Source organism: Rhinopithecus roxellana, chromosome 20, assembly GCF_007565055.1.
Source record: "Rhinopithecus roxellana isolate Shanxi Qingling chromosome 20, ASM756505v1, whole genome shotgun sequence".
NCBI lineage: Eukaryota > Metazoa > Chordata > Mammalia > Primates > Cercopithecidae > Rhinopithecus > Rhinopithecus roxellana.
This window is the reverse complement of record NC_044568.1, coordinates 68054024-68079839: the sequence shown is the minus strand read 5'-3', so window position 1 is coordinate 68079839 and position 25816 is coordinate 68054024. Positions and strand designations below refer to the sequence as shown.

Sequence of the window (25816 nt, the reverse complement as noted above, 5' to 3'; positions counted from 1 at the left end):
CTGCATTTAGCCCCAACACTTTTTTTTTTTTTTTTTTTTTTTTTTGAGACAGAGTTTTGCTGTCAGGCAAATTTTTTTTTGCCAGGCTGGAGTGCAGTGGCATAGTCTTGGCTCACTGCAACCTCTGCCTCCCAGGTTCAAGCAATTCTCCTGCCTCAGCCTCCCAAGTAGCTGGGATTATAGGCATGCGCCACCATGCCCAGCTAATTTTTGGATTTTAGCGGAGACGGGGTTTTGCCATGTTCTCCGGGTGGGTCTCGAACTCCTGACCTCAAGTGATCCACCCCCCTCAGCCTCCCAAAGTGCTGGGATTATAGGCGTGAGCCACCGCGCCCAGCCCCAACACATTCCTGTGATGTTCATCTTTCCTGCTACTCTTTTGTTGGAATAAATGTAAATATAATCATAGTATGTTAGAAAAACTTGATAAAGTTATGTAAAAAAGATAATGTTAATATATTTATTTCAGAGTCATCCTGATTTCCTTTGGACAGGCATTAATGACTTTACTGTACTTTCCAAAGTCATGTTTTGTAAAACTTTTTGCTCTTGCCCAATACATGTAGGATAACATTATAGATACCATGTTAGCCTATTAAGTGAAAAACCTAGCAAGTATAAATAAAATTCTCATTCTTAGTTGATCTTTAAAGTATGATTTGTGCATCTTCAGTGAATGATGAACCCACAACAGCCACAGATCCCGAAGAGCCTTCCGTTGTTGGTGTGACGTCCCCACCTGCTGCACCCTTGAGTGTGACCCCGAATCCCAACACGACTTCTCTCCCTGCCCCAGCCACACCGGCTGAAGGAGAGGAACCCAGCACTTCGGGTACACAGCAGCTCCCAGCGGCTGCCCAGGCCCCCGACGCTCTGCCCGCCGGGTGAGTAGCCTTCTGTCCCATAAAGATCTCTCCTCCCCAAAGACTGAGGCTCCTTTACGGGGGCAGAAACAACGTAGTTATTTATTACCTAGTGGCCAGTAGCCTCTGGGGAGGCTGCTGTGCGTTGAAGCAAGGGAGGTGTGGAAGAACTGCTTGTTCTACATAAATCTTAAAAAGAATCTCAGTTGCCTGGGGCAGAATCAATGCTACCTTGTACCGTGACTTGAAATGAACAGCTTGACTCAAAGAGTGTGGCTTTTATGGAACAAGGAGCTCATTTTGCTTTCCTGAATCATTGGAGGGTGTTCACCTAGATACTGCCTAGAAAACAGCTTTTCTCTCTTGAATTTTATCAGCCCATGCAGGAGTTGGGCTTTAGGTTGTGAATATTGCTGTATGTTATTCTCATAACCAGGACTTAAGTTAACATAAGCTACAAGTTTTCTTGCCATCCTTTTTTTTTTTTTTTTTTTTTTTTTTTTTTTTTGAGATGGAGTCTTAATCTGTCACCTAGGCTGGAGTGCAATGGCATGATCTCGGCTCACTGCAGCCTCTGCCTCCTGGGTTCAAGTGATTTTCCTGCCTCAGCCTCCTGAGTAGCTAGGGCTACAGGCGTACACGACCACGCTGGCTAATTGTTTTGTATTTTTAGTGGAAATAGGGTTTCGCCATGTTGGCCAGGCTGGTCTGGAACTCCTGACCTCATGTCATCTACCTGCCTTGGCCTCCCAAAGTGCTGGGATTACAGGCATGAGCCACCACACCCGGCCCTCTTGCCATCCTTTAGTTCAATCAGATGGCGTGGTGGCTCGTGTGCCAATCAATTCCAATGCTTTGGGAGGCTGGGGTCGGAGGATCACTTGAGGCTGGGAGTTTGAGACCAGCCTGGGCAATATAGTGATATCCTGCCCCCCCCTGCACCCCCCCACACAAATGTGGGCACAGTGACCTGTGCTTGTAGGCATAGCTACTGGGGAGGCCAAGATGGGAGGATTGCTTGAGCCAGGAGATAGAGGCAGCAGTGAGCTATGATCACGCCACTGTACCCCAGCCTGGACTACGGAGCGAGACCCCTGTCTCAAAAATAAAAATTAAATAAATCTGACAGCAAAGACCTTGGATGATAAGAAGACAGCCCCTGTAAGCCAAAGGGAAGTTCGAGTTTGGTTATATCGTGAGTGGAGATTACAAGCATGGACCTGGGAATCAAATAGCTCTGGGTTTGAAATCCCCCCACCATATGACCTTGGCCAAATTACTTAGCCTCTTGGTAAGTTGGAGATAATCATCATACATATCTCCCCAGGAAGTTAAGGGACTCAAATAAGATGGTGAGCATGAACCCCTCACTGACTGGTGGGTGTTACACCTGGTAAGTGATATTTTTCAAGTGGTTGTGAAGGGGCCCTAAAGGAAGGGAATGCTTCTGAACCAGGAGGTGAAGCCCTTTCTCAGCAGCTCTGATCATGGTTGGGGCCAGCTCCCACTGCCCCTCCTGGTTATCAGTTTGGTGCGGAGGAAACCCACATCTGTATCACTCTAGTTGCTGGTGATCTGGCTGACAATGACTTGGCAGTGTGTGTCCTGTGAACCCTTGTAATTCATGAAGGAAAAAGGAAGAGTGTAAGGCCTCTTACTTAACTACAAGGTGTTGTATTATTCTTTTTTTCCCCTCCCTTATCCCATCTCCTTATTCTATTATTCTTAAGCCACTTTCTTTGTTGTTGTTGCTGTTGTTGTTTGAGACACAGTCTCACTCTGTTGCCCAGGCTGGAGTGCAATAGTACAATCTTGGCTTACTGCAGCCTTGACCTCCTGAGCTCAAGCGATTCTCTCACCTCAGCCTCCCAAGTAGCTGGGACTATAGGCCTGCACCACCACGCCCGGATAATTTTTGTTATTATTATTATTATTATTTTTTGTAGAGACAAGGTTTCGCCATGTTGCCCAGGCTGGCTTAAGCCACTTTCAAAAACCCAATTGTCAAAACAAAAATCCTTTACCTGAAGGCATATGTGACCTTTACCACATACGTATTGTTTTCCTAGCATGCACCACGCTACCTAACTCTGTCTCTTCAGAAAGTCCTGTTCAACATTCCTTCGTACCTCAAACCTGGAGAGAATTGGCAGGATTGAGAGGCAGCTCTGAGACGTTTTTTGTGAGGTTTTTGATTTTAGTGAAGGTTAAAGTGAAAAGCTCACTGATCAATTGCTTTGTGTCCAGCTACTCCCTACAGAGATATTTGTCTTTCGTATGTGGTAAGGAATACTCGAAAGACCTTTGTTTGGTTTATAATTTGAAGCCTGTATGTTATAATTTGGGGGGAACAGCAGAATCATGTTGGCAGAAAGGAGAGAAAATGGCCGCCTGTGTCCCCAGTGAGCTGTTTGTTTTCTTTCCGCTGAGCGAATGCCTGGAAGGCCGGCCTCACTCCTGTGTCAGTCTCAGGCAATTAGGGCTAATGGCTCAACATGTCTTTATGTAGGGCGTGTGTGAGGGTTACTGTTCTCGGGATTGGGCACTTCCTGTTTCCAGGCAGCTGGAAAACTCCAGGCTCTGAAAACGTTCTTTATTCTAAGTCTGGCAGATCCAGCAGCCCAGGGAAGCCGATTCCCCTTCCTCATCCTGCCAGAGGCTGCAACATGTTTCTGAGGTGGAGCCTGAACAGCATCTTCTCCTTGGGGCATTTAGAACGTGATGAGGTCCACGTGTGTGGGCCTGGGGAGGCTGCTCCCCACTTGAACATCTACGATGGCCCAGAGAAGGGTGTCGGAGACCCAGTTTTCCAGCCCAGATGGCTTCCACGTGCCCTTCTAAATGACTAGGAGGGCTTTGAGGGCTGACTCAGGGCCTGGAGATCATCAGCCACCTACCTGGAGACTGACTAGCACTGCTGAGTGTCTAAGAGGGAGCACGGCAGGCTTTTGGTTGGCTGATGGAGGCCAGAGAGAGCACGATTTCTGCCAGCGATCCTTCCAGTTCATAGGCCTGCCAGCCCCACCCCAGCTGACTTAAAAGTTTGGGAAATCCAGGCAAGGCAGGTTATTAACACCAGGTTACTCCTGGTGTTCAGAGTCAGGGAACCAATGAGAGAATGAAATCTGTCATTTCTAATTCCAATACCAACAAAGGGTGTATTGTGGCGCAGGGATTGGAGTGCCATTTCATAGGAACTGCATCTTCTTTAGTTTGCAGAATGCCTTTATCTTTTATGAGGATATATACATGCAGCGTCTGAATTGAGTATCTACTAGTGCCTAAGGTCTATATTCGAGGTTTTACACTGTTCATTCTTTCATTAGACAAATATCTGTTACTATTTAAGAGACAGCAGGTTGGGTGCCACGTGGCTATTTCAACCCAACAGAACTCATCATCTTATCCCATCCGGGCTAGAACCTGGTCCTCCTGGGAATGGTGCCACCATCTGCCCAGGTGACCTTCAAGCCATACATCTTTCCCCGTCCCTGACATCCATTCAGTCATCAAGCCCTGCCTTTGGGCCTCCAGACTGTGCTGTCTCAGCTTCCCATACTGATCCTGCTTTGCGTTTATCACAGGTGTAATTTGCATACAGTTGATTGAGTGACCATCTCCTCCACCATACTCTAGGTGCCATACAGGCAGGGACTGTGTCTTTCTTATTTGCCTCTGCATGTCCAGCACCTAGCATGTATGTACCTAGCCTGGCACATAGTGGGACTCCAGGAAATAGTTAAATGAAACAATGATTCTCTCTTTTTTTTAATTTAAAATTTTATTTTACGATTTTTTTTATGACACTTTAAGTTCTGGGGTACCTGTGCAGAACGTGCAGTTTAGGTGTTTCTCCTAATGCTATCCCTCTCCTAGCCCCGAATCCCTGACAGGCCCCGGTGTGTGATGGTCCCCTCCCTGTGTCCATGTGTTCTCATTGAAACAATGATTCTCTTAAACAACTCTTACATCTGCCCACTTGGCCACATGCTTTTGCAGTATTCCAGACCAAATTACCATGATCTGTCACTCAAGTGACTGTTTTTACCCTTTCCCAATCTATTTTAACTTTTCTTTTTTTGAGACATGGTCTCACTCTGTCACCCAGGCTGGAATGCAGTTGTGCAATCTTGGCTCACCGCAGCCTCAGCCTCACGGGCTCAAGTGATCCTCCCACCTCAGCCTCCTGAGTAGCTGGGACTACAGGCGCCTGCCACCACACCCAGCTAATTTTGTTTATTTTCATAGAGACAAGGTCTCGCTATGTTTCCAAGGCTGGTCTCAAACACCTAGGCTCAAGGAATCCTCCTGCCTTGGCCTTCCAAAGTGCTGGGATTATAGGCATGAGCCACTGTGCCCAGCCCTGTTTTAACTTTTAAAAGTAAAACTCTGATCATGACCTTTCACCACTTAGAATGCTCCAGTGGCTTCATATTGTCTTTGTGAATAAATTCCCAAATCCTTAAGAAGGCCTAAAAAGGCCTATGTAATATGACCCCACCCACCCCTCAAGCCTTCTCCTTTGGTGGGATCCACTCCACATCTCTGCCTAAGCCATGATAACTTTAATTTGACAAATGCATCACCCTCTCTCCGGACTTAGGACCCTCCCCTGTGCTGGTCGCTCTTTTTGAAACCTTCCTTGCCATCTTGTCCATTATTTCCTATACATCCTCAAGTGTCAACTTAAATCAGTAAATCCTCTGGGACTCCCTCCCTGACTCCTGGCAGACAAGAGGAAGTGTGTCCTTCCTCTGTCACTCTTCTCACACCTGTCATTGCTTGTTTTCTGCCTGTCTGCTGTTCTTGGCTCTGCACACCAAGGTGGCCAGGAGCCTGGCACAGAGTAGGCCCCCAAGACTTGTTTGTAATGAATGGATGAATACTTTTAAATGCCATCTTTTTTTTTTTTTCTTCCCTTCACCTAGATGAATGTATTTTGCTTCTTTGATGCCTCAAAGAAAGAACAGCTATGACAGCAATATTGCATTTTCTTCCCAAGGTCAAGAAAGTTGAGCCTAATGCTGTCATTCACTGGGTTGACTGGCTTTGGGTTCAAATATGCATCTCTTGTAGTTCAGAATACTATTTTTTTTTTTTTTTGAGACAGAGTGTTACTCTTTTGTCCAGGCTCCGTCTTCCAGGTTCAAATGACTGTCATGCCTCAGCCTCCCAAGTAGCTGGGAGTACAGGCATGCACCACCACGCCTGGCTAATTTTTTGTATTTTTTGGTAGAGCCAGGGTTCCACCATGTTGGCCAGGCCATGCTCGAACTCCTGACCTCAAGTGATCCACCCGCCTGGACCTCCCAAAATGCTGGGATTACAGGAGTGAGCCACTGCACCCAGCCCTCAGAATGCTCTTCTCTGTTCATAAAGGATTGCGTTTCCCGCACTGGGAGATACTGTGCAGCACGGCTCCTCTTCACTGAGGCATTTGAGCTAAGCTTGATTGCTTTCTGGGCCCTCCAGGGGACTACTCTGTCTTTCTAACTTTATCTTCTCAACTCATCCAGTTTCCCTTACTGAATGACAGGAGCAAGGTTCTCTTGAGGATCTCATGGCTCTATTTTTCAGGTTATTGCCTTTTTTTTTTTTTTAATTGAGATGGGGTCTTGCTCTGTCACCCGGGCTGGAGTGCAGTGGCATGATCATGGCTCATGGCAGCCTCAAATTCCCAGGCTCAAGTAATCCTTCTGCCTCGGCCTCCTGAGTAGCTGGGACTATGGGCGCATGCCACTATACTCAGCTATTTTTTTTTTTTTTTTTTTTAGTAGAGTGAGGGTCTTACTCTGTTGCCCATGTGGATCTCAAACTCCTGGGCTCAAGCGATCTTCCCACCTTGGCCTCCCAAAGTGCTGGGATTCCAGGCATGAGCCACTGCGCCTAGCTGCGTTGTCTTTTTGAAATATGCAGCAGATGAGACTTTGGCCATATGTGGTTACACGCATCAGAACATTTTAAGAACTGAAGGCTGCTGAAACCTGGGCTGCAGAGGTCCAAATACAGCACTCCCCATCTCTTTTTCTCTGTCCCCATCTGTAAGCCCTCCTGCTTTCCATAACTTTTAAATTAACTAGCATAAAAGAAGCCAACTGGAGGGGTATGAAGTTTTCAGGTTGCAAATGTCTATGAAAGGAGGGGTGCCAGGAAGGTTTGGGGGGCCTGGTGAGATAGTGGTTCAGGTCCTGGGCAACGGGAAACGAGGCTGCTTTGGTCTGTGGGCCCTGTATCTGTTTTCTTCTCAGTGCTTAGCCCACTTTGGGGATCCAGCGCTCATTATCAATGAGCCAACTGTGTGTACATGGCTTAGATAAACTCCGAGCGTGTCCCTTACAGTCTTTGCAGCTCCCTCGGTCCCACACACACAGAGGCACATTATTTTGCCCTGGCAGCCAGCACGCCACTGTGGTTTCTTACATAACGGAGGGCGTTGTGTTTGGACTGCCGACTTACCTCAGCTCTGCCATTTCACACCATGCTTTTTCTCCCGCAGCCATTGGCTGCCCCGTCTGTCTCCTGCCTCCGAGTGGAATTAACTTGAGGAGGGATGTTTTCTAGATCTTTCAGATTTGCCATCTCCTCTACCCCCCTGCCCAATTATGGATATCCAGGGGCACTCTCTTGAGATGGCCCTTGAGACACTATCAAGGACGATAGCCTTGTAAGAGTTCTTGGATGTTTGTTTGCGGGGACACTCGAAGAGATGTTGGAATTTGGAGCCTCTCTGCTAAGTTATAAACCAGGCGCTGCCACTGACTTTCATTCCAAACTCAACTTCAGCACTAGCCAAAGAGCCTTACCCAAGAAGTTTTAAAGCTGCACTTCTCAAAACTATTTGTGAGAAAACGGTCCTTTTTGGTTGTTGTTTTAATTTATTTTAAAATATTCTGTCTATTGTGAATCCTTTTATTCTATACTCTGCTCAATGAGACGAATCTATTGAGCACATATGTGCATATTACAGTAATGTCAGATTGGCACAAAAGTTCCTAAAGTGGGCCAGGCATGGTGGCTTATGCCTGTAATCTCAGCACTGTGGGAGGCCGAGTCAGGAGGATTGGTTGAGTCCAGGAGTTTGAGACCAGCCTGGGCAACTTAGCAAGATTTTGTCTCTACAAAAAATACAAACAAAAATACCAGCTGTGTGCACCTGTGTTCCTAGCTACTCTGGAGGCTGAGGCAGGAGGATCGCATAAGTCCCGGAGGTCGAGGCTGTAGTGAGCTGTGTTCAAGTCACTGCCCTTCAGCCTGGATGACTGAGTGAGACCTTGTCTCAGTTAAAAGAAAAAAAAGTTTGTAAGTGCTTAGAAACTTCAGTACTTTTCTGGTCACAGAACAGTAACAGTTTGGGCTGTGGATCGTTCTTTGAGTAGCTTCAGATTAAAGGATTACACTGCGAGCGTCTGTATCTTTCCTCCAGTTTGTTTCTTTGCTTACTGTGGTTTAGTTCAATACTCTGCAGGGATTATTACATTCTTAGGTCACGTGGAATAGTGCATGTTTCTGGCTTCCTCATCACCGTCTCAGAACTTAAACTCTTATTTCCAAAGATTCTACTGTTGTCGGAGGCTGGGCCATGAAATGTCTTCACCTTATGTGTATGTATTCACGCATAATTACTCATTTTCATATCTACTGCACCTTCTTTCCTTTTTTTGGAGACAGGGTCTCATTTTGTAACCCAGGCTGGAGTCCAGTGACGTGATCATAGCTCACTGCAGCCTCAACTTCCTTAGCTCGAGCAATCCTCCTGCCTCAGCCTCCCAAGTAGCTGGGACTACTGGCGTGCACCACCATACCCACCTAATTTTTGTACTTTTTGTAGAGACAAGGTCTTGCTGTGTTACCCAGGCTGGTCTCCAACTCCTGGAGGCTCAAGAGATCCTCCTATCTTGGCCTACCAAAGTGCTGCGATTACAGGTGTGAACCACCGTGCCCATCCTTACTACACTTTCTTGAGAGCTTCTCAAGAGGAAGGAATATTGTGTCCGTCTTTGTGTTCCCTGCACCCAGCACACAACTTGGCTTCCAGGGAGAGGGAGTGATGTGTTACATGAGTGGGAAAATGATACCACATTCTCAGTGGCCCTTAAAATTTTTTAAAGTTTCTTTTTGATCTTATTATAAAAGCCCATTGATGGAAAATTAGAAAAAAATAGGAGGCAGGAGAAGAACAATACCTAGTAACAACAGTTAACAAACACCCACCCAGATCTGACCATTGGTATTTCTTTTGCACCTTGTGTGTATTTTTTTTTTTTTTTTAAACACTAACTACAGCTATTGTGTATCGTAAGTGTTTCTAACGTACTGGGGACTGCGCAGTTTCCTACGTGGATTATTTCAGGCAGTCTTCCCTCTGTGAGAGAGCTACTTTTATCCTCATCTTGCAAGTGAGGAGAACTTAAGCAATTTGCCAGGCACCACATATACAGATACACATATAACACACATCTACCAAAATGTGATAATCTTCCAATATATGCTTTTAAAATTCATTCGTTTTTATTGTAAAATATTGTAAGCATGCAGATACAAATGGAGAAGAATGTAAGAAATACCTGTGGCTTACCATCTTTAGCTCTGTGCTGCATTTGCTACAGGTCTCCCCCTGTTTTTTTGTTTGTTTGTTTTGTTTTTGAGACAGAATCTTTGTCACCCAGGCTGGAATACAGTGGCGTGGTCTCAGCTTACTGCAGCCTTTACTTTCCAGGCTCAGGTGATCCTCTCACTTCAGCCTCTCGAGTACCTGAGACCACAGGCACATGCTACCATGCCAGGCTAATTTTTGTAATTTTTGTAGAGGTGGGGTTTTACTGTGTTGCTCAGGCTAGTCTCGAACTCCTGGGCTCAAGCGATCTGCTCCCCTAAACCTCCCAAAGTGCTGGGATTACAGGCGTGAGTCACCGTGCCCAGCCCCTGAAGAGGTCTTTTAACCACCTCTTTTTAACCCCTTGATGTGTAAGATGTTACCAGTACAGCTGAAGGTTCCGTGAACTCTCTGATCTCATTCCCTGTATACAGTGACAGATGGGACTTGGGACATGCATTTAAACTGCTATACGGTATTCTGTTAATGAATAGATAAAAATTTACCCATTTACTTGTTTCTTGACAGCTATAAACAATGGCTGCAGTAGGCTGGGCACAGTGGCTCACGCCTGTAATCCCAGCACTTTGGGAGGCTGAGGTGGGCAGATCAGAAGGTCAGGAGTTCGAGACCAGCCTGGCCAATATGGTGAAACCCCATCTCTACTAAAAATGCAAAAATTAGCTGGGTGTGGTGGCGCACGCCTGTAGTCCAAGCTACTCAGGAGACTGAGGCAGAAGAATGGCTTGAACCCAGGAGGAAGAGGTTATAGTGAGCCGAGATTATGCCACTGTACTCCAGCCTGGGCGACAGAGCGAGTCTCCATCTCAAAACAAAAAAACAAAAATCAAAACAAAACAAGCACAATGAAACAATGGCTGCAGTAAAGTTTTCCTGTATATGCCTTTTTGTGTACATCGTTTTTTCTTTTTCTTTTTCTGTTTTTTTTTTTTTTTTTTTTTTTTTTGAGACGGAGTCTTGCTCTGTTCCCCCAGGCTGGAGTGTGCAGTGGCACAATCTCAGCTCACTGCAACCTCCGCCTCCCAAGTTCAAGCGATTCTCCTGCCTCAGCCTCCCAAGTAGCTGGGATTACAGGCGCCCGCCACCATGCCTGGCTAATTTTTGTTTTTTTAGTGGAGACACGGTTTTGCCATGTTAGCCAGGGTGGTCTCGAACTCCCAACCTCAGGTGATCTGCCCACCTCAGCCTCCCAAAGTGCTAGGATTACAGCTGTGAGCCACTGCACCTGGCCAGTTATTTCTTAAAGATTTGTACAGTAACTGAAATTTCTGCATTATAGGAAATGAAGATCTTCAACTGTAGTAGATATTATCAAATTCCCTGAGTCACCTAACCAATTCGCACTCCTGTGAACATGCGTAAGCATTCCTGCTAAAACTTAGTGTTGTCAGATTTGTTTCATGTGGGCCAGTCTAATGGGCATGAATGGTACCTCTTTGAGGATTCAGTTTGAAGTTCCCTGATTACTATTGAGATTGAACCTTTTTTCACGTGTTTTTATCAGGTTCTTTGGTTTCTTCTTTTGTAAATTGCCTATTTATTTTTGTCCATTTTAAAAATTTGTCTGTATATATATTTATTTTTAATCTGCAGGATTCTTTTTTGTTGTTGTTTTTGTTTTATTTGACATGGAGTTTCACTCTTGTTGCCCAGGTTGGAGTGCAATGACGCAATCTTGGCTCACCGCAACCTCTGCCTCCTGGGTGCAAGCAATTCTCCTGCCTCAGCCTCCTGAGTAGGTGGGATTACAGGCATGTGCCACCACACCCAGATAATTTTTTTGTATTTAATAGAGATGGGAATTCACCATGTTGGTCAGGCTGGTCTTGAGCTCCTGACCTCAGGTGATCCACCTGCCTCGGCCTCCCAAAGTGCTGGGATTACAGGCATGAGCTACCACACCCGTCCAATCTGCAGGATTCTTAATAATGCTAGATACAAATTGCTTCTCAATTATATGCATTGCAAATATTTGCTCCCAGTCTGTGGCTTGTCTTTTCACTTTGTTTATGGTGCCTTTTATTGTACAAGAGTTAATAATTTTAAATAGCCAAATCTGTAATCTTTTTCGTGTGTCTTTCATGTTTTGTCTAAAATTCTTCCCTACTCTGAAGTTATATAAAAATGTTACAGGCCACACTTGGTGGTTCATGCCTGTAACTTCAGCACTTTGGGAGGTTTAGGCAGGCAGATTCCTTGAGTCCAGAAGTTCAAGACCAGCCTGGACAGCAAAAGGTTAAAAATAATTTTTTAGAAGCTGGGTGCAGTGGCTCACGCCTGTAATCCCAGCACTTTTGGGAGGCTGAAGCAGGAGGATTGCTTGAGCTCAGGAGTTCAAAACCACCCTGGGTAATATGGCGAGACCCTGTCTCTATTTTTTAAAAAGAGAATTAAAAGGATTTTTTATAGATGCATATATTTTAATGTTGCCAACTTTTTTTTTTTTTTCTTTGAGGTGGAGTCTTGCTCTGTCACCCAGGCTGGAGTGCAGTGGTGCAATCTCAGCTCACTGCAACCTCCACCTCCTTGACTCAAGCGATTCTCCTGCCTCAGCCTCCTGAGTAGCTGGGACTACAGGTGCGTGTCACCTTGTCTGGCTAATTTTTTGTATTTTTAGTAGAGACAGGGTTTCACCATGTTGACCAGGGTGGTCTCAAACCATTGACCTCAGGTGATTTGCCCGCCTCGGCCTCCCAAAGTGCTGGGATTACAGGCGTGAGTCACTGTGCCTGGCCAGTGTTGCCAGCCTTTATGGAGGAGCTTTGGCAAGATAAAAAAGATAGGAAGAAAGAGTTAATTCAGGAGCTTTGGTAGCTGCTCCCATGCCATCCTGTGTTTGGAAGGCATAAAGTGCTGGTTGTTGAGTTATTAAAAGGTTAGTGTGCTTAGATTTAAAGGCTAGTTCCTTATTTCAGGAAGGGTCCTTCAGGGAAGGACTGAGTTTAACACATTTCCCACCCAGTTTACAAAGGACCTACTGAAGCACTAAACACAGTGCACAGGAGGTATGTTCCATTGCAGACAGATTTCTGACTCATAAAACAGCCTGAAAACATCCCTACAGAAGAAATACATCTTATGGTTCTCCCCGGAAGTGGCGAAAGCTTGGGGGAAGAATAGGACTTGGCTCAGAAACATTTATTATAGGAGCATAGAATAAGAACATGTGATTTTATGGCCGGGCGCGGTGGCTCAAGCCTGTAATCCCAGCACTTTGGGAGGCCGAGACGGGCGGATCATGAGGTCAGGAGATCGAGACCATCCTGGCTAACACGGTGAAACCCCGTCTCTACTAAAAATACAAAGAAAAACTAGCCGGGCGAGGTGGCGGGCGCCTGTAGTCCCAGCTACTCGGGAGGCTGAGGCAGGAGAATGGCGTAAACCCGGGAGGCAGAGCTTGCAGCGAGCCGAGATCCGGTCACTGCACTGCAGCCTGGGTGACAGAGCGAGACTCCGTCTCAAAAAAAAAAAAAGAAAATGTGATTTTATGTAGCTTTTGCCTGTGGGGAGTTGAACTTCTGAAGAGGGAGCTTAAAGAATACTTGAGTACTTCCAGTGTATTCTTCCTAAGTTTAATTTTTGTCTAAGTAACCAGCAAGACATCTTTTCTTTAGGGTGTGAAAGGGTTCCCATGTGGTCTTAATTTCTTTTTTTTTGAGATGGAGTCTCACTCTGTCGCCCAGTCTGGAGTGCAGTGGTGTGATCTCGGCTCACTGCAAGCTCCGTCTCCTGGGTTCATGCCATTCTCCTGCTTCAGCCTCCTGAGTAACTAGGACTACAAGGCGTGTGTCCCCACACCCGGCTAATTTGTTTGTGTTTTTAGTAGAGACGGAGTTTCATGTGGTCTTATTTTCTAATTGTGAGAGTGGATTTTGATTGAGTTAGCTTTACTAATAATACCCAGTGCCTGTGTCAATGAAAAGTAAGCAAATTAATGAATAATACAAGCTGATAATGCTCTTACCAAGACTGAAATTTGGAGCATTTTGGTATATCAATCTATAAGGGCCATTTGAAGAGAATTTCTATTAGCCAGGTGTGGTGGCAAGTCCCTGTAATCCCAGCTACTTGGGAGCCTGAGGCAGGAGAATCACTTGAACCTGGGAGGTAGAGGTTACAATGAGTCAAGATTGCACCACTGCACTCCAGCCTGGGTGACAGAACGAGACTTTGCCTCTAAATAAATAAATAAATAGAGAATTTCTCTAATATTCACTTGAACTCTTTGCCCAGCTTTAATCCCTTTTAGCTTAATCCTATTCTTGGTGAAATGGTGATTCTCTTAGTGAGTCTGACCAAGAAATATGGTGATCAGAATGGCTGATCACATACTGTAACAATGGGTAATTGAGCATTAATTTCCTGAAGACATATAGGAAACCTTTGACAGGAAAATGTGGTTCAGAAGACCAGACAATTTCCTTTCCGGTAACATGAGAGAGATGTTGATGTCGTTCTAATAATTAGATGGAGATATTTAGCCTTTAACCTGTTAAGATGGCAGTTGTGAGTGGATTGGGACATGGGGGTGGAACATGGTTCATATACAACTGAAGCAAAGGCAGTAACATCCATCAGAGCAAAGGTAATTTAGGGAAAAGAAAAAGTACCTAAGATTAATTACAGTTGGAGACTGCTTTTAAAGTACTTTGAAGTACAAAGACCTCGTTAGTCCATGATCCAACCGAATGTTACTCATTGAAGGCCAAGGAGCAATGTGTTGGGTAGGGACTTAAAACAAGCTTGGTGCTTTGAACACTGTTCCTGAGAGCATCAATGGAAGCTATTGAGGGGGACAGGAGATGACCCACGTGACCAAGATGCAGTGTTGAGACCCATGGGTAGTTTGATTGAAAAGCCTTTTAATCTCAGTGTGAAGGAGTTGCTTATAAGGGACAGAAATGTAACCTCTGACAGGGATGTGCTGATGAAAAATTGATACCAGTGTCACTTTCTTGGCATGGGGGGACCAAACCAAGACAGTTGGAGGGAGGCTCCATCTATGTGGGTCAGTGGCCACTGAGGAGGAACAGGAATCAGGAGGCTCGTCTGGTTAGTGATAGAATCCACCGACTGTGCTGCGTGAATGAAGGGGAGAGATTTGTGTGAATTATGAATAGCCGTGCGGGTGAGGGAGGAGTGAGGTTCTGTGAGAAAGGGAGGAAGGTCAGGTCGTGGATCAGGGAGGACCCACAGGGACATTTAATCTGAGCAGGGGTCCAGTTGCAAAAGGGAAAAATGTAGATACCAAAAAAAGTGATGGAAGAAAGCTCTTGTTCCTCTGGTAACTATTCTTCTCGCTAAGCCAGTTGAGGGGGTTCATAGAAGGACATTGAGCTTTGTGGGACAATAATAGTCCCTGAAAGAGAGACTTTCATTTCCAGCATCAGCTGCGATCAAAGATGGAAGGGTGGGCCTCGTCTGGGTCTGTGTCCTCTGAAGAGCTGCTGAAACTGTTGAATATAAGGAAAGAGGACTCAGAACTGATTTCATTTCTGGCAGTGTGTGGGAATACCACTGTCAATTACAGACATTTATTTCATGGAATTTGAAGCGTTACCCTACCTTCATATTAAAACATTAGCCAAAGCGTAATCAATCAATGTTTCTCTCCTTGTCTCAAATGAACATAAAAGATGTCAAAAGTGGAGACTGCTGATAATATGGAAGTTAAAATAATTTTTTGAATAGAGAAAAATGGCTGGGCGCGGTGGCTCACACCTGTAATCCCAGCACTTTGGGAGGCTGAGGTGAGCAGATCACAAGGTCAGGAGATCAAGACCATCCTGGCCAACATGGTAAAACTCCATCTCTACTAAAATACAAAAAAATTAGCCAGGTGTGGCACATACCTCCCAGCCACTCAGGAGGCTGAGGCAGGGGAATCGCTTGAACCCCGGAGGTAGAGGTTGTAGTGAGCCAAGATCGCGCCATTGCACTCCAGCCTGGCGACAGAGCAAGAATCCATCAAAAAAAAAAAAAAAAGAAAAAGAAAACAATAAAGAAAAATGTGTTTAAGTTTTGTTTTCAAACTGCAGTTGCTACTCTAACAGATATTTTGTCTTTAATAAAAGGGGCAGCCCCTCAAATATTAGAGTTTTCCAAATAGTGACTGAAAAATGAGCATACTAGTATTAGGGCTTTTGTGCCACAAAACTGCCCAAAGAACTGTTTTCAAGGAAGGGAAGGATGCAGCTAAATTCTTAGGGAGTGCTGGAGAGTTCTCAGCTACTTAAATCGCATTAGGAGCAGATGTTATAAAAGAGAGGCTTGCTGCCATTGGCGCTCAGTGCTTTCATTTTTTAATACTTACCCTTAAGCCAAATATCTTTCTCAGGACTTTCTTCATTTCCAAATTCAGATGAATAAAGAGGGTATCAGATTTGCTCCTCTGTTACTGAGCAGACAGAAGGTATTTGGAGAATTGCTGTGAAGCTACAGTATGTCGGCTGCCTTCTGTGCTAGAAGGCCCTGCCAAATCCCCGCAGATGGAACACCAGCCTCTTGAGCTGGCAGTGTTGTTACTCCTTTGTCTTTAAATCAGAAGGGCATTCAGAGGGAGAAGATCTTTGACTATTCCTAGTGCATATTTTCTTTCTTTCTTTTTTTTTGAGTTGGGGTCTGTTGCCTAGGCTGGAGTGCAGTGGTGTGATCATGGCTCACTGCAGCCTCCAACTCCTGGGCTCAGGTGATCCTTCTGCCTCAGTCTCTTGAGTAGGTATGATTACAGGTATATGCAAGCACATCTGCCTATTTTAAAACATTTTTTTATAGAGATGGGATCTTGCTATGTTGCCCAAGCTGGTCCCAAACTCCTGGCTTCAAGTGATCCTCCTGCCTCAGCCTCTCAAAGTGCTGGTACTGCAGGCATGAGCCACTGTACCTGGCCCTAGTGTGCATTTTCATCTGACCACTTTTGCCAGATCCTGCCCTTTTGGTAAAATACTAAAGGGAATATGAAAGTCTCCCTTTTGCAGTGGGAGGAACCAGGGCATCTGGGTCAAATTCCCAGGATTCTCATCAGTCAGAGCCTTGAGCAAGAATGCCCAGGAGAGAAAACATCCCTAGGTGCTATTTAATGGTGTTTGCCATGTTAAATAAGTGAGCAAGAGGCCATTAGCCTGCGGCTCTGTACGTCAAGTTCTTACATAGCAAACTACAACCTAACTTACTACGTGAACCAACCAAAACCCAAATTAGGAGTGTATGTTTTTTGTAACAAATAGCTGGGTTTCAGCCAGTCACAGGCAGGTGGCTGATCAGACCATGCCCAATTAAGGCAGATGCCCAGCTATAGTCATTTAGATGATTTATCTACCTTGCTTCCATGTTCAGCCTCTAAAGACTTGCCTCTAAAGACTGCTTGGCAGTGCTCTTTGAACCTCTCCTGGTTCTGAGTGCTGCCCAGTTCATGGATCATTCTTAAATAAACTTGGCTAAATTTATTTTGTCTAATGTTTGTCTTTAAACAGTAGGGCTCTGGTCCTTGACCAAGAGTTGTCCACTTTGGGGGGTATGTAGAACCTCCAGATCTCACTGTTCTTGGGGCCAGGCCTCGTAGTGGTGCAAAATGTGTACCTTTGTCCAGAAAATCAGATCTGAGCAGAGGGTTGTGATTAAAATGGAACCTAGAAATGAAGACTATGGACCCATTACAGGTTGAGCATTCCTGTGCTGAAATGCCCCCAAATCCAGAACTTTTTGAGTTCTGACATGATGCCTAAAGGAAATACTCAGTGGAGAATTTAGGATTTCAGGTTTTCAGATTAGGGATGTTCAGCTGGTATGTATTCTGCAGATGTTCCAAAATCTGAAAACAAAAGTCCAAAATCTGAAACACTTCTGGTCTCAAGCATCTAGAGAAGGGCCTACTGAGCCTGTGTAATTCCTCCCTAGTCATTTTGATCCTACCTCGATGCCAGTGCTAGGAAAGCTGCTCACTTTGAGATCAGCATTGGGAAGGCATCTGGCACATGGTGGCCATGTAGAAGAGCCCCTATAAATTTCAGTTCATCTTCCTTTTCTTCTCGTTCTTCCTTTCTGCAAAGCATGGTGAAATTCACGGGCTTGGGGGGCAGAGCTGAGTTTGAATCCCATTGAAGAGTTACATAGTTTCTCTGAGCCTCAGTTTCATCAGTGGTGATGATAATTCCACCTTAAAGGATGGAGGCAAGGATAGCATACATGGTGTAAGCCTGTAGCTCGTGGTAGATTCTCAGTGGTGATGGTGCCTCCTCTGCTTCTTCCTTACCTTGAAAACCTTATGTATCTGTTTCTCTTTTTTTTTTTGAGACTGAGTCTTGCTCTGTCTCCCAGGCTGGAGTGCAGTGGCACGATCTCGGCTCACTGCAAGCTCCGCCTCCCAGGTTCACGCCATTCTTCTGCCTCAGCCTCCCGAGTAGCTGGGACTACAGGCGCCCACCACCACGCCCGGCTAATTTTTTTATATTTTTAGTAGAGATGGGGTTTCACCATGTTAGCCAGGATGATCTCCATCTCCTGACCTCATGATCCGCCTACTTCAGCCTCCCAAAGTGCTGGGATTACAGGCGTGAGCTACTGCGCCTGGCCTTATGTATCTGTTTCTGGACTAGCTTTTGAGGGGCTGATCAGTGCAGTCCACTAACCAGACATCCCAGTTTTAATGAGAAATAGCATTAAGTATAGGTGATACCTATCAGTGTAGACACATCAGGCTTAATAGTAGAAGTTAGGACACTTTTGTTCATATACAGTTAGCTCTGCTCTAACATATGTGCCCCTAAAAGTCACCACGTGATGCAAAATTATGCAGTTAAAACACAGAAGGGCTAGGCACGTTGGTTTGTGATACTAGCACTTTGAGAGGCTGAAGTGGGAGGATTACTTGAGCCCAAAAGTTCAAGGCCAGCCTGGGCAAAGCAAGACCCCATGTCTACAAAATAAAAAGATTAGCTAGGCCTGGTGGCACGCACTTGTTTCCCTAGCTACTTGGGAGGCTGAGGCAGAGGTATCACTTGAACCCAAGAATCAGAGGCTGCAGTGAACTATGATCACACCACCACACTCCAGCTTGGGCAACAGAGCAAGACTCTGTCTTTAAAAAAATAAAAAGAAAAATATGTTAAGAGGATAAAAACCACAGGGCTTATGGGGAAAAATGAGTAGGACGTAATGCTAAAAAAGTTTGTCAGTGACACATTAAAAAAAATAGGAACCTAATAATGATAGCAGTTTTACACATGTTAAATGATTACGAAATAGATAACACTACAGTAAATATGGCATTTTCTCTTGAGAAGACCTGAAGTTTGCTTGTGGAAGCAGGTGTCAGAAGTTGGAGCTTGTGAGTATTACTGTGAACTGGTGCATGGAGGGCTATCTGAAATCAGATGGGAGTTGTAACTCCAGATGTTGATGGTATAACCTATTAATACACTGTAAACTGAGGAGGCTGCTAGATACCTGTGGGTTTTGTATATTCTTGTGGCACTCGGTTTAGCTGGGGGAAGTTTTCTGTGTTCATTAGTGTTTCTCACAGACAAAATCATGCATAAGCAAACAGAATTCCCATTATGCTCACATTGTCCGCTTCTCTGTATCAATAGCATTGGAACAGATTTGCATTTTTAAAACAAGCATTACAGCAGAACTGACTGTAGTAGCTTCCCAGAAAAGGTCAATTTCTCCTAGACAGTACCCAAAAGTAGAAGTAAATAAATTCAGTGTAAAACATAAAGGCCTGCAGTACCATTAATATCCTTGAGAAAGTGGTAAGCATTATATAAATACATTTTTACATCCTTTATATATAGGTTACTATGTTCTGGGGAAGTAGAGTTATTGTCAGACTTCATGCAAATAACAGGAGTGTGGGGAATGTGTGGTCCTTGGCTGTATTTTGTGCTGATCAGGCTTGTGTATTATCTCTGAATCACCTGCTACTTCGGCATTCTTTCAGTAGTGCAGATGAGCCACCCTCAGCACCTTGAGCTTATATTAGCTTACAAACAGACTTGACTTCATAGGTGGAGCAGTATAAAATAACAATATGTTGTGTTTCTGTATTCACCCAGATCTCTTTTAAGATACTCTGTAAATGAATCCTGTATTACAAAAATAGATGTGAGCATGAATATATATGATGCTCAGAGAACGGGGTAGTCATAGAACCTGACTTTAAGCTGGGTGCGGTGGCTCACTCCTATAATCCCAGCACTTTGGGAGGCCAACGTGGGCGGATCTTCTGCTTGAGCTCAGGAGTTCCAGACCAGCCTTGGCAACATGGTGAGACCCGTCTCTATCAAAAATTAAAAAATAAAAATAGCTGGGCACGGTGATGTGTGCCTGTATTCCCAGCTACTTGGGAGATTGAGGTGGGAGGATTGCTTGAGCCTGGGAGGTGGAGGCTGCAGTGAGCTGAGATTGCACCACTGCACTTCAGCCTGGGCAACAGAGTGAGACCCTGTCTCATTGAAAAAATAAAGAATCTTGAAGTGCAGTGGTGCAATCTCAGCTTACTGCAGCCTCCACCTCCCAGGCTCAAGCAATCCTCCCACCTCAATCTCCCAAGTAACTGGGACTACAGGCACACATCACCATGCCCAACTATTTTTATTTTTTAATTTTTGGGTGGATCACAAGGTCAGGAGATTGAGACCATCCTGGCTAACCCAGTGAAACCCCGTCTCTGCTAAAAAATACAAAAAACTAGCCGGGCAAGGTGGCGGGCACCTGTAGTCCCAGCTACTCGGGAGGCTGAGGCAGGAGAATGGCGTAAACCCGGGAGGCGGAGCTTGCAGTGAGCTGAGATCCGGCCACTGCACTCCAGCCTGGGTGACAGAGCGAGACTCCATCTCAAAAAAAAAAACCAAAAAAAAAAAAAAAAAAAAAGAATCTGTGACTTTAACAGGTTGGGTAGACGAAAAAGGCTGGAGGGCCTATAGATGATCTTTTGGAGGGGTCTGTAAAACCCAGAAATTGCAATACAAATTTTTGTCATAAGTGCATGTTGAAGGGAAAGGGTCCTCAGCTTTCATCATGTTTCCAAAGGGACCTTTGATTGTGAAATGGTGGAGAAATGCTAATTTTTAAAAAAAAATCCATGGAATATATATTCCTACGGGCCATTTAGGGAAATTTAGAGTGATCTATAGTGGATGCTGGTCCATTGATTCCATACAGGGGAGCTATTATAGTTTCTTCAAGAAGCACTTCTGGCTGGCACCCTCAGCCACGCAGGAATGGGCTTCACCATTGAGTCAGCCTCACATGTCATCTTTGATGCTTCCTGTAAATTAGCCACATGAGTGGTGAGGGTCTTCCTTTCTAACAGGGGCCTATGCCTTTCCACTGTGTGTCTCATGCTACCCTTGACTTTATTTTTCAGATGGGAACAGCGAGAGCTGCCCAATGGACGCGTCTATTATGTTGACCACAATACCAAGACCACCACCTGGGAGCGGCCCCTTCCTCCGGGGTAAGTCATCACCTGAGAAGACCTGAGACTCTCGAACTGACACCATGAGTCACCCAATGGCTTCTTGAAATGGTCCCTTTCTGCAGAGGTAGCATAGCACAGTGATGTTTATTCTGGGTCACTTGATTGCTTTTCCTATCCACTTGCCTTAATATTGCTCCCATGTCTTAGGACATATTAGAATTATTAGAGGATCTCTGGGAAACAAAAGGCGCATGGGAGGCCAAGATAGAACGTTGATGCGTTTCACCGTACCCTGTGCCCAGCCTGTCCCTAAAGGCAGAGTGCTTCTCATTCGGCAGGGCTTTGTGAGAATGCCGCCAAGTTATCCAAAACCAAAGGATGAGAGAGGCTTCCAAGACAGGGAAGACTGTCCAAGTTCAAGGAGAAGGGATTTGGTTCCCTGTCTGCCAGGGACAGAAAGTTCTTTCCACATGTGTCTCCTGGTCCCGAGAGCTTTCAAAAGGGAATGTATTCTGCTTCAAGAAAGAATTACCTCCCAGTAAAGTAGCCATGAAGCGCTCCTGTATAAAATATACATACTTCCCCCTGCCCTGAGTTTGTGGAGGGAAAGGCTGTTGGAAGTGGGGACTCTCAGGAGAGCCCACGTGGCTTGTTTGGTTCAGCTGTCAGGAGTGTGCCACACACATCCCACCTCATCTTCTGGTCCCATAATTCTCCATGGATGGGCTGCTTTTAGCTCCAGTTTTCCAGTAGAATGCTTGAGTTTTCCTTTTTTCTGTACCTCCTGGAGGATGAAACTCATAACCTGTCATCATCAGTGCTCACTCTGTTTTCCACTTTGACTTGAAGTCAAATAAGTTACCAAAGTTAAACATGGACTTCTCAAATTAAATAAATAAATAAATAAGAATAAAAAATAAAAACAGGTTGAGCGTTTTGTTATGAAAATTATGAAAATGTTCTTATTATTATGGAAAATTTCAAATAGATATAGAGAGAATAATATTACAAACCCCCACATACTCAACATTTAGCTTCAAAAATTATCAACTCCTAGCGGGTTTTGTTTCACCTGTACAAACTAGTCGGCACACTATGACGGCCTGTGGGCAAAAGCCAGCCCTCTGACTGTTCTTGTAAATAAGGTTTTATTGGAACACAGCCACACATATTTGTTGACTTATTGTTTTTGGCTGCTTTTGTACTTCATTGGCAGAGTTGAGTAATTGCAGCAGACTCTATGGCTTGCAAATCCTAAAATAATTACTTTGTGTGGCCCTTTATAGAAAAAATTTGCTAGCTCCTGATCTGTTACCCTCCACCCATCCCCCACGCCCTGATCTAGGTAATTCTGAAGCAACTCCCAAACACAAACACAAACACATCATTTTTCCGTATTTCAGTATATATTTCTAAAACATATTCTTGTATTAAAAGTAAAGCTCCAATATCATTAGCGGTATTTTGTTTATATTATCAAATACCCAGTCAATATTTGACTTTCTATAATTGTGTCACAAATTAAACACTGACTTTAACAGTATGTATTACACACTTGTACTTTGTGTACTTTATAACATGCACTTTAAAACAGCAGGAGCTCTGTGTACTGTGGCTTTTTTTTTTTTTAGACGGAGTCTCGCTCTGTTGCCCAGGCTGGAGTGCAGTGGTGCGGTCTCCGGCTCACTGCAACCTCCACCTCCTGGATTCAAGTGATTCTCCTGTCTCAGCCTCCTGAGTAGCTGGGATTACAGGCACCCACCACTATGCCCAACTGATTTTTTGTATTTTTAGTAGAGGCAGGGTTTCACCATTTTGACCAGGCTGGTCTTGAACTCCTGACCTTATGATTCGCCTGCCTCGGCCTCCCAAAGTGCTAGGATTACAGGCGTGAGACACCGCGCCCAGCCTACTGTGGCTTCTTCTTAACCTCACTGGTCTAGGAGGGACGTAGGCCTTGACCCAATGAGCATTTGCATGGAATTTAAGTAAAGATATTCAGTGATATCTTCTAAGGACGACTGGGGACTTGCTGTCCTCCAGGTGTTGAGGTGGGATACTACTAATCAAGCTGTCTTATTTCCAGGGTAGTTTTCGTGTTTTCCTGGGAGATGGCTCACCTGTACACCCTGCATAGCTTATTAGTTCTTCCTGAGTTTTAGATCAAGAACTTTGATCCTCTAGCTCTCATTTCTGCTCTGTAATCACAGGGGATCCAGAGAGAACAGAATGAATGCTTAAGCTTTCATTTCTCATTAATGGCAGAAGTCCTGCCTCCAGGGAAGTATTAACCATGATGAAAACAATTTTGAAACTACAGGTGGAGCCATGATCTCTACAGACCTAGTCCCCGGGGAGCAAGATTGAACCAACGATTCACTTTATCATGGCCATCCCTGTATAGGAAACCCACAGGAAACTCGTATGAGAATGGGTCTTTCTATCCAGGAGCAATAAGTATTGGACCTAGTAGCTCAGGGTGAATGCAACCATTTGCTCATCAGTCACTCTTAAGCAATGCTCAGACCAGAGGTAAGCAAAGAGTGATCACTGCGAAACAGCAGGATTGAGGAGGCCTCACAGAGGGAAGTGGCTCCAACTCTTGCAGGAAGATGATCCAGGTTGGGGGGACAGTGAAGGTGGCTGCCTGCATGTGGGAATGGAAAGGATATGTTTGGGGAAGGATGCATGGGGCGGTTATGCTGGAGTGGAAGGGTTGTATGAAGTAAAGATGCTCAGAGTGTGCCCGGAGGGGCTCTGAGGTTTGGGGAAGATGCCCACTGGAGCCAAAGTGGGTGGAAGGGCTGACTGGGCCTCCAGTCACTGTTCTGCACAATATTTCAACTGAAATAAAGAGTGCAGTCGTGCTGCTTAGAAGAAGAAATTCACCACAGCAGAGCACTTCTAGTTAAACATGTGGCTTGAACATGTGTTCATTTCTGTTCTTCCTGAAAACCCACTAAAATAGTGATAAAGGTATTAAAAAGGCATAAACCTTCAACCGTAAAGGAATGGAGGAGGAGAAACAGCATATGGGAGATGTTAATCAAAGTTTAGTTTCTGGTAGATAAATGGCAGAGCCGAGAGAACTGAAACCCACACCTGCAGGATGAGGAATCCACCAAGAAGCTGGCTGATTTGCACCATGGGGCCCTGGAAAGCCTCAGCGTTTAGAGGCACCAAGGATGTGTGTGGAATGAGATTAAAACCTTGGCTGGGCATGGTGGCTCACGCCTGTAATCCCAGCACTTTGGGAGGCCGAGGCGGGTGGATCACGAGGTCAGGAGATTGAGACCATCCTGGCTAACACGGTGAAACCCCATCTCTGCTAAAAATACAAAAAGATTAGCCAGGCATGGTGGCACACACCTGTAGTCCCAGCTACTTGGGAGGCTGAGGCAGGAGAATTGCTTGAACCCGAGAGGTGGAGGTTGCAGTGAGCTGAGATTGCACCACTGCACTACAGCCTGGGCGACAGAGCGAGACTCCATCTCAAACAAACAAACAAACAAAAACCTCATTGGTTTGAGATCAGTGGGAAGATAAGTTGGAAGTTTGTGCAGGGAGTTAGATTCACACACACACACACACACACACAGCCTCATGCCTGCCTCTGACATTGAGAAGCTGCAGAGAGAGCGGGAGGACCAGGTCTGAGGACACAAACTATAGCTGAAGGCCAGGATGAACTCAGAAACGAGATTAAATGTGGATGGTATCTCCATTCCCCAGGCTGAAAATTGGAGAGTAGTTTTGTTTGTTTTTGCTGGGGAAAGTGGTCAGTCTAAGAGAAAGAAACGTAGATTGTGATATTTGGGAACCTTCTAGTGAAATAGCTGAGACTCTTCCTGGTCACTCTATAGTCTGTGGCCCCCAGCTGAGGATACAGAACTTAGTCAGTGTTTTAGTGGCTCACTGTTAAATGTGACTGAACACAGCTGGGCGTGGTGGCTCACACCTGTAATAGTAGAACTTCCAGAAGCCAAGGCGGGAGGAACACTTGAGTCCAGGAGTTCGAGACTAGCATAGGCAACATAGGGAGAACCAGTCTCTACGAAAAAGAAAATAATAATTTTTTTTTTGAGACAGAATTTTTGCTCTTGTTGCCCAGACTGGAGTGCAGTGGCACAATTTTGGCTCACTGCAACCTCCACCTCCCAGGTTCAAGTGATTCTCCTGCCTCAGCCTCCTAAGTAGTTGGGGTTATAGGCACATGCCACCATGCCCAGCTAATTTTTGCAATTTTTTTTTTTTTCAGTAGAGATTAGTAGAGATGGGGTTTCACCATGTTGGCCTGGCCAGTTGGCTGGTCTCGAACTCCTGACATCAGGTGAGCCACCTGTTTCAGCCTCCCACAGTGCTGGGATTACAGACGTGAGCCACCATGCCTGGCCAAAACAAAAAAAATTTTAAATTAGCTGAGTGTGGTGATGCGCGCCTGTGTTCCCAGCTACTTGGGAGGCTGAGGTGGGAGAATCACTTGGGCCTGGAAGGTTGAGGCTGCAGTGAGCCGTGATTGTGCCACTGCACTCCAGCCTGGGTGACGGAGCAAGACCCTGTCTCAAAAAATGATAATAATAAATAAAAATAAATGTGACCAAACAGCCAAAGATTAGCAGACAGAAAAAAGAGACTTGGTGAAAAGAGTATAGGAAGCTGAAAAACAACTTTGGAAAGGAAAATCAAATTATAATTGATATCCTCAAAGATTTGGAAGAAAATAATAGCATCTGTGCAACAAGCGCAGGAGGCCATGAAATGGACCAGGCAGAAAGCAAGAGCTTTTAGAAATTAATATGTATGACAACAGAAATGAAAAATTCAGTAGAATTGTTGAAAGATAAATTTGGGCCAGGCACGGTGGCTCATGCCTGTAATCCCAGCACTTTGGGAGAGCGAGGCAGGTGGGTCACCTGA

The 25816-nt window shown here is 45.1% G+C and overlaps 1 protein-coding gene across 2 annotated transcripts in view; it reads left to right on the top strand.

The window, feature by feature from the left end:
- Window positions 1-25816, top strand: part of WWP2 (WW domain containing E3 ubiquitin protein ligase 2) — a 181387-nt gene that overhangs the window by 127108 nt on the left and 28463 nt on the right. For both annotated transcript variants that reach the window (XM_030924577.1, XM_030924578.1), the window contains exons 8-9: window positions 674-884; window positions 20846-20935. In XM_030924577.1, the coding sequence (XP_030780437.1) occupies window positions 674-884; window positions 20846-20935 (301 nt within the window). The remainder of the gene's footprint in view (window positions 1-673; window positions 885-20845; window positions 20936-25816) is intronic.